At 36.7% G+C, this 13,275-nt stretch overlaps 3 protein-coding genes across 5 annotated transcripts in view; 2 read left to right on the top strand and 1 right to left on the bottom strand.

The window, feature by feature from the left end:
- Nucleotides 1–13,275, top strand: part of LOC136035538 (S phase cyclin A-associated protein in the endoplasmic reticulum-like) — a 598,516-nt gene that overhangs the window by 102,850 nt on the left and 482,391 nt on the right. The window lies entirely within an intron of this gene.
- Nucleotides 1–13,275, top strand: part of LOC136035535 (uncharacterized) — a 77,907-nt gene that overhangs the window by 43,046 nt on the left and 21,586 nt on the right. The gene's annotated exons all lie outside the window — the stretch shown is intronic.
- Nucleotides 1–13,275, bottom strand: part of LOC136035850 (centrosomal protein of 131 kDa-like) — a 39,368-nt gene that overhangs the window by 17,393 nt on the left and 8,700 nt on the right. The window contains exons 3-5 of the mRNA XM_065717809.1: nucleotides 9,714–11,648; nucleotides 6,095–6,271; nucleotides 2,741–2,944 (exon numbers count right to left, since the gene is read on the bottom strand). Coding sequence (XP_065573881.1) covers nucleotides 2,741–2,944; nucleotides 6,095–6,271; nucleotides 9,714–11,648 — 2,316 coding nt within the window. The remainder of the gene's footprint in view (nucleotides 1–2,740; nucleotides 2,945–6,094; nucleotides 6,272–9,713; nucleotides 11,649–13,275) is intronic.

The following is a 13,275-nucleotide window of genomic DNA, read 5'->3' as shown; positions in this document are numbered from 1 at the left end:
AGTGACTGTGCAAATTACAGGAAAATAACTTTTCTCTCAGTACCTGGCAAACTGCTTCTAGATGGCTGCCAAAGCATTATCCTCCGAATACGAAGACAAGAACAAGCCAGTTTTATGTAAGAGTGATCGACAATAGAGCAAATATTCACAGTCCGGCAAGTAGTCAAGAAAACCAGAGAGTTTTGACAGAAAGAATTCATAACTTTTGTCGACTTCCAAGTTGATTTCGTTTCAGTCGACTGGGATGCCCTACGGATCATCTTGGCCAAAAAAAGTCAATTGGCCTGCCAGATAAATACCGAAGACTCTTCGAAGCACCCTATCACGAAACATAAAGCTGCGTCCAAGTAAACAGCCGATAAAGCCCGTTCTTCCGAATTTATACAGAGATTTGGCAAGCTTGTGCCGTTGCGTCCGAGCTGTTCAATGTCATCATAGATCACATCATGGCGGAGTTATCCTCAAGGCTTGGATTTGGACTTACATTTAGCGGTAGCATCATCTCAAACGCTTACTTTACCGACGACCTGGTGCTCATGGTGGAATCCATGGATCAACTGGTGGAACCACTTCATATCCTACAAGAAAGAACCTGTGAAAGTAGGACTACAGGTCAATTGGGAATAACCAAAATAATGGTCACTAATCCATCCTCTAGTATCGCCCATCCTCCTGTGGCCCTGGACCAAAAAACCATTGTCGACGTGGTTCAGCAGGTCATGGACTTGGGATCTGTCATTCCTATCAACGACTCCTTCTCCCTGAACTACAAGCAAGAATAGCCAAGGCATCTGCTGCCATGGGGAGGATAAATCGTCACGTACGGTGGAAACAAAGTATTAGTCGAAACACAAAGCTGCATATCTTCAACGCCCAAGGCAGATCTGTAATCCCTTATGGAACAGAAACCTGGCCGGTCTCAATCACATCTCTCAAGACCATAGACGTGTTCCAGACGAAAAACCTTAGGAGGATAAAGGGGCCTCAGATGGTTCGACCTCGTCAGCAGCGAGAAGTGACTACAAAAAACGCAGTAGACGTTGTTTTCCACCCAAATTGCGGAGCGCACTCTACGATGGTACGGTCGTCTCCTTGGAATCCCATCACACCTATCCGTCAAAATTGTGCTTGAACTTCACCCCGCAGAGGCTGGCTAGAAACAACCACGTGAAAGTTGGATACACCGATGCTCCGATAGTCTTTTAAAATACTTGAAGCTGGCAAACATCGATATCCAATACGCACCAGCGTTAGCTGCTGATCGCACCAGTTTGAGGAAACTGATATCACTCTCTACTCTGAACCACACCCGGGAGGAGATATCCGATAGTCTTTGAAAATACTTGAAACTGGCAAACATCGATATCCAGTACGCACCAGCGTCAGCTGCTGATCGCACCAGTTGGAGGAAGCTGATATCACTCTCTACTCTGAACCACGCCCGGCAGGAGATATCCGATAGTCTTTTAAAATACTTGAAGCTGGCAAACATCGATATCCAATACGCACCAGCGTTAGCTGCTGATTGCACCAGTTGGAGGAAGCTGATATCACTCTCTACTCTGAACCACGCCCGGCAGGAGATATCCGATAGTCTTTTAAAATACTTGAAGCTGGCAAACATCGATATCCAATACGCACCAGTGTTAGCTGCTGATCGCACCAGTTGGAGGAAGCTGATATCACTCTCTACTCTGAACCACGCCCGGCAGGAGATATCCGATAGTCTTTTAAAATACTTGAAGCTGGGAAACATCGATATCCAATACGCACCAGCGTTGGCTGCTGGTCGCACCAGTTGTAGGAAGCTGATATCACTTCCTACTCTGAACCACGCCCGGCAGGAGATATAAGTCTAAGTAATTCAAAGGAAATGTTACTTGTCTTGGCATTGCTGAGAGAATAGTATGATGAGTATATATTATTTTTGTAATGCTAAAAGGAATTATTGAAAGGCACTCAGCCCTTCTTCTACTCCCTTATCCCCCTTAGTTATTCAATAAAAATTGTTAAATAGGTATTTTGTTCAAGATAGTTGAAATATCCAATGATTATGTCTTGAGCTTCAAAACAAAGTTTAGGAGCTCCAAAATGGCCTGTTTGGCAAGTGTTCAGCAGGTCAGATAGAGAAAGGGCTGGAAACTCAGCACCATCCTTTACCAAAACTGATTCTCTAGCACAATTATGGAACTACTTTCCGCTTTCAAAAAAAAAAAAATGATAAGAACAGCTTATAAAATAGGAATAGCTTTTCTGAAAGCACTTCTTAGAGAGGAGGCTAAAAACTTCTCATCATTCCTTCCCAAAATCCATGTCCTAGTGGTCCCATGGAAATTCAGCTATAAAAAAGTTACCTTATTTTGTGAGTGATTTATTTGAAACTACAAAGTCAGAAACAGTTTTACAAACAAAGCATTCTAAGCAAAATGAACAGGAATTAGTTTAAATTACTTATACAGCATTTATACAAAAACTTTAACGAAATTAAGATATAAAATCATCATTATAAATAAATTGAGCAATGAATGAATGATTGAAAGATTTATTCAAAGCTTTAAAGTCACGACTTAAATATTTTATTGCCCTTACAAAAGAAATTTAGTACTATAAAAATTAAGAAAATAATCTCTCTTGTCAGAAATATTACCTTATATTTAATTAATTTATCAACTAATAAGTACATAATATTATCTAATAGTTCAAGATAACCTTATAGTTTAGTTATTAACTAAAATATTACCTTAATGTGATTAGTTTTTTCTGACAGCCATCTTGACCTTTGCTGACGTTGAGCGGCCGTAAAAGATGCCCTAATTCTTTTGATCTCAGCTAAATGTCTTTCCTCAGTTGTTTTCCGGTTTTCCTCATATTTCTTCTTTGTGCTTTCAAGCTCTCGCGACAATGTCGATATTTTAATTTGTTGTTCCTGTTTCTCAGTTTGGAGCTGACGAAGATAGAGGGAAAAAAGGGAATTTAATATTAGTGAAACAGATACATTAGTAAGCTATTGAAATCAAGGATATTATCTTTTATTTTATTTTCGGGCAAAACTTCGGAAGGGGTTCACTGGATCGGAAACTGAAGATTCTATTGCCTCTTTTAAGAATCAAAAGTGATTTAAGGAACACCAGCCTCCCTCCTAAACTATATTCATCCTAGAGACATTTGATTAACCTTTTGAGATGACCATTTCGTTTAAAGTAGTTGAAAAGTCAATAACTATGCCTCTGAGAGTGGTATCCCCCCTCCCGTAACCCTTGAGGTAAGGATTCCAAATTACGCGTGTTGCCATTTGTTTATATTTAGGTTTTTTCATTGGGAAATGTGGCAAGTTCGATTCTACATTTACAAAAAGCGCAAGAACATTAAAGTATAACTTTCAGGGAACGTTGGGGCAATGCTGAACTAAATCAAATACAGCATATGCAAGCAGGTTCTCAAAAAAAACGTATCATCAATATCTCAGGACTACTACTGCTACCATTTTCGACTTAAGTAGACAAAAATTGAAACTGCTTAAGACTATGATTACTTCCAATTGTGACTGCGACTACTTGCGGTTATGAATTTTGACTATTTACGACTGTGACTACTTGAGACTGTGACTGTCACTACTTGGGAGCGCGACCCAAAATACTTGTGACAGTGGCTACTTATGAATGTGAATACTTACAACTGTGACTACTTGTGTTTGTAACTACCCGTTTCTACGACTGTTGCGACCGCAAACATTTTCCAATGGGCTTGTAACTACTTGTGACCGTTACAAATTGCAAATATGACATGTGACTGTTGCTACTTTCGACCACTATGACTACTGCTACTACTACTACTGCGACTGCAATCAAAAACGTGATTTTGCTATGATTTGCTATGATGTGATTTGTGATATTGCTAATATTGCTACTATTAAGACAACTATTGAACTAAATCAAAGGACATTATATCCAACCAAGGTAGTCAAAAGGCTTATTAATTATAAAATTTTAGGACTTATTCAAAAACAAAAGTAAATCATGATAGTTTAACTAAACCGGAAGAAAATGTTAGTCAAATGAACCCATCTGCAATATCTTGTAAAAGCTTATAGTAACCAGCAAAAACTTTTAGTTGAAGGGAATGTTGAATTAAATAGAGACGCTTTGCTCATTCAAGGTTAGGAAAAGTTATATCTGTGATATCTCAGAAACGGCTTAAGGAATTAGATAACTTCGAAGACCACACTGCCTTTCCATGACGAAAGTAAAACAGTTCAAGATAGGGATGATACCTTTTTATTACAGTGAATAGATATAAAATTATTTAACTGGATATTTCGAACACATATACAGTGTTCATCATAACATGAACAGCACAATTGCTAATGATAAGCACTGTATATGTGTTCGAAATATCCAGTTAAATAATTTTATATCTATTCACTGTCAAAAAAGGTATCATCCCTATTTTGAACTGTTTTACTTTCTTAAGGAATTAAGTTGAAACCCCTAGAGTATGTTGAGGAGCATAATTGCCTCAGACCTTAGTTCCTTCTGTGTCTTCAGAGGCACCCAGGACATCTACAAAAAGTCTCCAGTAATCTTGGAGGTGTACTGCAGCTAGTATGTCTTCCCATTCGGGCTGTAGGGACGCATGTACATTTGACAAGTCTATTCGGTGTGAACGTCTTTTGATGTTTCTAGGACGGCCTTGTTTACTTGGTCTTTCCGGTTGTCACAAAAGGATTGATTTTAGCAAGCGATTACTGCCCATCCTGATGACATGCCTAAGATAACGCCACCTATGTTGATGGATAACTTCTGTTATCAAAGGTAGCTGGACCTGTTGTGTGATGATGTCATTTCTTATCCTCTGGGTTTAGTTTATATTTAGAATTTTTCTAAGGCAAGTGCTATCAAATGGTTGAATTCTTGTCTCATCTTGCTGATTAAGGTGCCAGATCTCAGATCCATAAATCAGTATTGACAGAACCTTGCTTTGGAACTGTCGTAGCTTTAGCCTCATAGAGCATTTTTGAGATTTCAAAACTCATCTGAGATGGTTAAATGCCTCGTGTGCTTGTCCCAACCTAAGTTGGAATTCTCTCGCGTTTGAGCCAGTGTTTTCGACTGTATTTCTTAGGTATCTGAACTCAACCACTTGCTCTCTTCGGTCACATCCACACCTAATATCAAGAAGATATCCACTCGTAGCCATGCTTTTTGTTTTATCTGTTATGATTTTTGTCCAAATTGTTCCGATGCATCTTTAGCGCTATTTATGAAGGCTGGTGTCTCAGTTTTTAAGTTTCAAGAAGGCTTATGTCGTCAGAAGAATTGAGGTCTCCAAGTCTGCCCGGCTTACCAATATCAATCCCATATCCCTCGCATTTACTTAAGATGTAGTCAACAACAAGGATGAGCAATAGAAGGAGGGATATAACACATCCCTGCTTCACTTCTGTTATTTGTTTAAAATATTTTGTATTCCCTTGTCTAGTTTGTGCGCAGCATTCTGCATCTTTGCAGAAAGCGATGATAGGTTTTTTTTTTCCGATATGCAGCAATGTGAGGGTATTTTCCAGAGTGTTGCTCTATCTACTGAGATAAAAGCTTTCTAAAAATCAATGAGCACAAGGTGTAATTTCCTTCTCACCTCATTGGTTTCATCCAACAGCGTTTTGAGGACAAATTTTCAAAGTTTACAAACTTAAATTTTTTGTAAATAATGTATAAAGTATATTTTCTATAAATTGTCTACAGAAAACTATTATTTTTTCCGTAAATAATCTTTATTGTAAATTTTCTATACATAATATTGAATCCATCAGAATGGAAATGATTTACTCATCACGCGAAAGTCACCAAAGGAAGACATAGTTCGGGAGACATGACTTACGATGACAGTTTGCTATTTCAAGCACTACACATGCGTTATTTCATTACGATTTCACATAACCTAACTCCATAACTAAGCAAAATTGGCTTCTTTCTCAAAAATATTTCATCGTTATCATCACCGTTATCATCTTATCGTTATACTTATTAAAAGGAAAGCCAACAAAAGGTAGAAGCTTATGTTAAAAGAATATGTAGTATTTCAATAAAAAATATACCTGATCTATAGTAGCCTGAAGTCTTGCATTTGCGGCTTCATATTGGGTTTTCTGTGTAGCAAGACGTGTTCGAAGTTCTTTCTCGGCATTTTTGGAAGCACGAGTAGCTAATTCCCGCTCTTGAGAAAGTTCTTTGGTTAGAATAGAAAGTCTTCGATCTTTTTCTTGCATCAAAACCTATTGCAGTTAAGAGAAGGAATATTATACACTTATTTTAATTTATATATTCCATATTATCTATGGTTTATTCAGTGTAGTTTTGCTTATTCAGTATGGATTCAGTTTATTTTTGGGTTATACTATGTTCTTTGTTCTCCTTTGCGTCCAATTTGGGAAGCTAAAAGAATTACATTAGAAAGGTGTGGAAAAACAAAATATTCTTAAACCTAGATATGAATAAGAGTGGTTGGCGAGCTAGGTTTGGAATCTTTCGCCAGAGGAATGGAGTTCTGATTCCTGGTGTGGTCGGTTATTTTGTTGGGGGAGGGGTCAGTTGTTACACTCTGTAAGCTGAGCCAAAGCCAACCCAGCTCTTAATGGGTACCTGGAGAAATCTGGGGAAGGTAAACAGGAAGGGTGTTCAAAAGCACAGAATGGCTGGCTTCATACCCTCCATTGCACTTCCTGACTGAAGAGCCTTGAAAAGGAGATCAGCACCACCAGTTTTGTTTTTAAGGGTCTAGTGCCGTATCCTTTTCCTTGTTTTAAATTTCTTTTAAAACAAATAATTTTATTCTCTACGACCCCCTCTTCATAAGGCTCTTGGTTCTATGCTCCATAACTAAAAACTGGGAATGCTTCTTGATTACACTGAGTCAAGCAATTTCGTATACCTTGAAATTGTTCTATTAAAATTCACGTTGGCCACTATTTCTTAGAGCTAGAATTATAAAAAAAAAAAAAAAAATATGTGACCCCAAGGTCGTATCCAAGGGTTGGAGTGTTTTACTCTTAAATTGTTTTTAATTGTCTCGCACCAAACCCACACGAATAGATTCTACTGTGATAGACCAGCTAATTAGCTAAAACAAGGTTCTGAATGTGTTCATTTTCAGCCTCATGTCTAAGGATATTTATTGCTATCAGTAGAGAATAAAACCAAATGAAAGTATTAAAACTTCCAATTAAATAAAAAACTCTAAAAAAAATTCTTCGCTGAAGATGGCTGTTGAATATTCACAACCGAAATATTCACTTAAGTTTATTTCTAGTCAATTTCTTTACACAAAAACCATTCTGCAAAACTTCCTGTCTAGTATGCAAAATTCTTATGCAAGAAAGTGGAATCTATGAATAACTCAAAGGGAATAAGATGGAATTTCTATCTAAGCGCAGTCTAGATAGGAAATTTGAACGTCAATTTGAAAATACATTCTGAACTATGGATGATATTTATAACAACCTAATCTAAGAAAAATTGATATGTTTGCTCTAAAAAGAATAAAAATAAGTATATCGACCTTTAGTGTGGGATTTAGTACATTTGCCAATTGATTGTTACTAAATGGAATGTATTTATATTTAAATACAAAAGCAATACAAGACATGGGTTATAAATTATTAAAAGAGACAAAATATAAATAAGATACTAGTATAACTCAAGTTAGAATCACCATTACAAAAAAAAAATACGACTTCAGAAAGAAATTACCTTTAATCATTTCTGAGGAAATGCTCCTACATTGCCTCACTCTGAAGTCTGAAGACTTCAGAAAGAAATTACGTCTAACCATTTCTGAGGAAATGTCCCTCGAATACGGAATCACAAAAAATTACCGGTATTATTGATATCATGGCGTAACTAAATATATAATCACCATTACCAAAAAGAAAATACGACTTCAGAAAGCAATTAGCTTCAACCATTTCTGAGGAAATGTCCCTATACCACATACGGAGTCGCAAAAAACGCACCAGCATTATTGATATCAATGTGGCAGTTACTCCCCACGGTTTCTATCATCTATTCCCTCCCGTAAAGATAGATCTTAAAGGAATAAACTGAGAAGAGTTTTCTAACCCTTCTGAATTATCCTGGCGGCCAAACATTTGGACTATTTTATACCCTAAACTCCCTCGGATGCTTTCTTTTTGGCACAAGTGGCAAAAAGCTACCATTAGGGGCCAGAGCAAACACTCAAAACAAATCTGTAGTAGACAGGTGATATTTATCCCAAGTTCAGACGCAATAGATTTTAACAAAATCCCTTAAGGATTTTCTTGCTATTTATCATTTTTTTCAATATATCTTATAAGGTAGTTGAGACAACTTTAAACATTTTTAGTGCTTTTTGCTCTATTAAGAAACCTTATGGGATATCTAAAAAATTTTCAAGTCAAAAACTGAGACAAAATTTTCTTAAAGAATTTTGTCAAAGTCCTATGAGTCTGAACTTCATGCTACTTCAAAGTAAATCCGTGATTCTAAGTAGGTGATTCCGCAGCGAAAATCACTGTAAACAGGCGATTCCGTAAGTTTTTAAAATAGTTTTTTTTTCAAGAGAAAAACAAAATGAAATCACTGGCTTTTAATTTAGTTTTAAGCACTCCAGATTAAGGATTAGCATTTGAGATGTTAGGCAATTGTTCGAAGGAAATGTTTTAATGAAAGGTAAAAGCTGCTAGATTAAATCCTTTCTTAAATTCATAGACATTAAAAAAACAAAATACTAATTTTGAGGTCAGATATCGTAACTAAATCAGAGCCAGGCTAAGTTTTAGAAAGCTTTGTTATAGAAAAATGGAATAAATAGACATCAACTAGCGATAACCAGGCCTCTGTTCCTTTTTCTGTCTCCAGGGTTAATGGTGGAAATTACAAAGGAGTGAAATTAGAAATAAGCTATCCAAAGCTGTACAGTAGTTATATTGATTTAGGGCTCAGCAATATCCGTCATCATAAACTAAACAGTAATAGCAGATGATTCTTAGAATTGTAAATTTAAATTTAAAAACTTAAAGTTTAAGAAGCTCAAATTCAAAACTTTTGTTTTGTTTTGAATTCAAGATCAATTTTGCGTTGGACCGTCTTTCTACATTTTTGATGTTTTGCCATTTCTTTCGTTTTTTGAAGTTTTGATATTCCCCCTTTTTGTTTTTACAAACCAATATTTATCCACTTATATAAAGAATAAAAGGTCATTCAATGAAATTTAAATTTAGAAAAATTGTTGTTGAAAGCTATATAAAAGATTAATAGAATTTAAATAATTTATAGTCCAAATAAAAGATATGATTTTCAGTGTCTAAAATTTTGAGAGCTATGAAAGTTAACGGAAGGATTTGAGGTACCATCCTTACCTAAACGGCGTAAGTCTCAGCGCAAAATTCATCTGGCTTCTTCGTCGAGCAATTCTGCACTCTCCCCTGTTCGGTGACTTCAAGTTTTGTGTTGGGGCGGGGGGAGGGGGAAAAAATTTCACTAATAAAAGAGTTACGCTTTTTCTTTTTAATGCATGTCATTTGTAAGACTTTACTGCTAATTAGTTATATATTTGGGCTACAAAAATATGAAATAATTATATTGAAATGCGAATCCGAAATGATCTAAATAGTAAACGTAAATGAATTTAAGTCTCTTTAATGCGATAAATAAAAGGATGAAAGTTAGCGGCCTTACCTGAAGAGCTAAGACTTCATCACAGAGTTCATCTGGCGTCATTGAGGAAACATTCTTCATCGAGTATTTTTGTACTCTCCCCTGGTCAATGGAAAAATCTGCCATCCCTTTCAGTGTAGCTCTGTTCGTTGTTTCAACATCTTCCAGGAAAGAAAATATTTCTCTCAATTTTGACTTTTCTTCAAAGGAACTTGAACCGAGTGTAACCGAAGTTTTTGGTCTAGAAACATCAATAATTTCAAATGAATTCTTTGAATTACTGTTTGAGATGGATTTTCTTTCATCAGTTTGTAGTTTTTCATGACAAACGGGCTGGTCTGACAATTTTGATGAATTATCAAAACGAATAGATACGTCATTCAGGGTTGTATTTAAGTACTTTTCCAAATCGGTTTTCGCATCTTGTTTCTCAACATGAGATGTATTTTTTATTGTTGTGTTTAAGTATGTGTCCAGCTCTTTTATTGGATCGTGTTTGCCACTATATAAAGCCTTTTCCACTGTAATGCCTATTTCTATGTCCAATTCTTTTCTAGGACCCTGTCTTGTACCTAAAAGCAGATTTTTCATTTCAACAGGAAGCTCACTTTTTGTAACTAGTTTTCCATTATCCGGCTCATTTTCGATTATAGTATTTACTTGCTTTTCGGCACTTTTATTTTGAAAACTAGAACACTCCAAACTTTGAAAAGCTTGGAGTTCTTTTATGTGTGACTGTGTTCTTTCTTCCTCTGGCAGATTAATAGCTTGGTTTCCAGAAGTTTTACCATCCTTCAGATTCGTACTTTCAGTAACATGTTCAGGATTATTGCTGGAATAATCTGACATATTTGATTTTGTTGTTGTTTCACTTGAATTACTCATCGATGAATAATTTCTAATATTGTCTTCAAAAATTACAGGAGAAAAAGTTACGGATCGCCTATTCAGTTCTGTCTTTCCATTTTGAAGGAGATCCCTACCTTGCTTATAGTTAGGCTCTGTCTCAGGTACTAATGGGGATAGAAACTGAGGTGTACGCAGGGTAATGGCATTTTGTTGTTCCTCTTCTTTTATCATCGTTTGGTCGTGGCAGATCTCCAATTTCGATGCAGATTGAGGGCTTATACAGTCTTGTCGATGTGACAAGTCACAGAGATATGCGTTTAAATTGCTAGGTGTTGGTGTCCTTTCTCTTGATATGTGAGGTGAATGTTTAGAAGATTCATTAGTAGATCCAAGACCAGAATCATTATCACATATCATAACAACTGGACATTTTTCCAAAACACTTTTAAGATTAGTTAGCAGTTTCTCTGTTTCTTCAAATAAGTTTTTTTCCTTTTTAAGAGGACTTGCTGGACGAATATTTCCAGGAATATCAGCTGGATTCAGAATTTGTGAATGATAGGCTAGACAACTATAGTCACTGGGTATGGTTTCAAAAGTATTCTCTTTATGTGAATTTATAAAGGTTTCATTGAAATTACGTGCCTTGCGCTCTATTATCTGTCCAAAGCTTTGTGTGCTTTCTGTACCAGAAGAAGAAGTTTGAAAATAAATTTGCTTTGGTATAGCCTTTGTCTTTCGTTTTCGACTTTTTCGCTTATGTTGGCTCAGTCCAAAGTTTTCAGGAACATGGTTTTGGAGCAAGACTGAGCTTGAGGTTCTTGATACATTATTGTCCATTGAAGAGTTTGGCTTGGAATCATAAAACTGGTTGGTAGATGAAGAACTACATGTGGCAAAAACGTTGGAATCATTGCTGCCAAATACCGCTCTGGCTTCAGACACTGATTCTGTGTTGTCATTACTGTTTGGTGGTGGAAGATAGCTGTTTGATCGGCTTAATTGGGGGATTGGTTGTTCATCACTCCAAAGAGAGGAATAGCTGCTACTGACAGTTGCCTGTAAGTCAGACAGGGCATTGCTTCTGCTTTGGTTGGACTGAAATTCCTAGAATTAGGGTAGAGGTTAAGGTAAATCTAGATCAGGTGAACATAATGTTTAAAGGCGGTTTGAAGGGAGAAATTAGTTAAATAATATTTGACAAAAACAGAAGAATAATTTAAGTAAAGAAACAACTTAGAGTTAGTGAATAATGCAAGAATATAAGGGGAATATGTTGCCAGTATCAAACAATCCGTCTTTGACACATATAAATAAGAAAATAAAAAAAGAACCAGGAGCAACAAGAAACCAAAGAATATAAAGTAGAACCTAAGCTACAAAAAAGAAGACTAGTCAAAACCAGAAAACAACAAATAGTTAAAATCCAAAGAATATAAAGCAGATCAGGTATATTAAAATGAAATGTACGCCTGTGTTTTGTGGGAATAACTATTCCACATTTGGGTTATTTGAATTATCATAGGGACTTTATTTGCATTTAGCTTTATAGTTTTTAGCCTCCCTTCTTGTTTTCATCCTTTTCCAAGGGGGAGAGGGGGAGAGTTTTTCTGTTTCTGTTACCGTTTTTTCACCTATGCTGAAGATTTTTCCAGTGACCTCAGACAGCATTCTTTTATAAAATTTATTCTCTTTTCTTCCTTTTTTTAATTAATGTAAGCAAAGAGAGACAGTAACACTTAAAAAGAACTGGTATTATTCTATTCCTATGTAAGAAAGAGGTTTCTCCCCGCCCTTAGCCCCTCGCTCTTTACGCTAAAGTTTAAGCTGCTTGTTAAAGATATTTTTGGGAGGTATTTATAGGAGGTTTTGTTTACAAACGACCTTTTAAAAAAATTGAACGGAAAACTCTAGTGTTTAAAGCAACTACTTACGAAAAAACCTCTTTATTCATAAACTTTAACTTATTTGCCTTAATACTCTTGCTCGGCAGTGTCACCAGCGTAGAGGGAACCAGACGCCAGCACCGTTAGTCGTCTCCAGCGTGGCCTGTTTTGGGCAAGAATAGGAACTTCAATGGAATCAATGCCCTATGTTGTGATTCGATCGCGGAAGATATTTACCCATCTCATAAGTGGTCTACATTTGAGGTGTTTCCAGCCGTTTGCACTTGGATCAAATTCGAATGTGTAAGTCGGGCAGGTGATTCAGTGGGCAGGTGAAGTAAATGACCAACGTAGCGATTAGAACTCGAGCTTTTCGGACAAGGGTGGTAATTTAAAGTTCCAGAGGATATCCGTGTTCCATACCCTGTCGAGCCACCTAACATGCTCAATTTTACGGAGGTGTTCTGTGTGGGCAGCATCTACCTTCATCATCTGAGACTGAGTCAAAGGCGAAGTCTCTGACGAGTACAGCACAACACTTGCTACTGAGGCAGAGCAGATACGAGCTATAGCGAGACGGCTGATCTAGGGTATGCTGAATATTGTTCTCAGAAGACAGCCATAAATGGCGTTCGTCTTTGCCACCCTTGTTGATTTATCTGCATCTAGATTTCTATTTGAGGAGACAATTGAACCAAGGTAGAAAAACTACTTGACTGTCTCAACATCTTGGCCACATACTTTTATAGTTGTCAAGGGACTGCAAGGTGTCTCGCCCACAGGCAATATTTACCACGGCAGCTAAGTGACATTGGCAGCTGTGAGAAAAATAAGGTCCCTTCGAAACC

The sequence above is a fragment of the Artemia franciscana genome, chromosome 14, assembly GCF_032884065.1.
Source record: "Artemia franciscana chromosome 14, ASM3288406v1, whole genome shotgun sequence".
Classification (NCBI taxonomy): Eukaryota; Metazoa; Arthropoda; class Branchiopoda; order Anostraca; family Artemiidae; genus Artemia; species Artemia franciscana.
The sequence above is the reverse complement of the archived record's forward strand: the minus strand, read 5'-3'. Positions and strand labels throughout refer to the sequence as shown.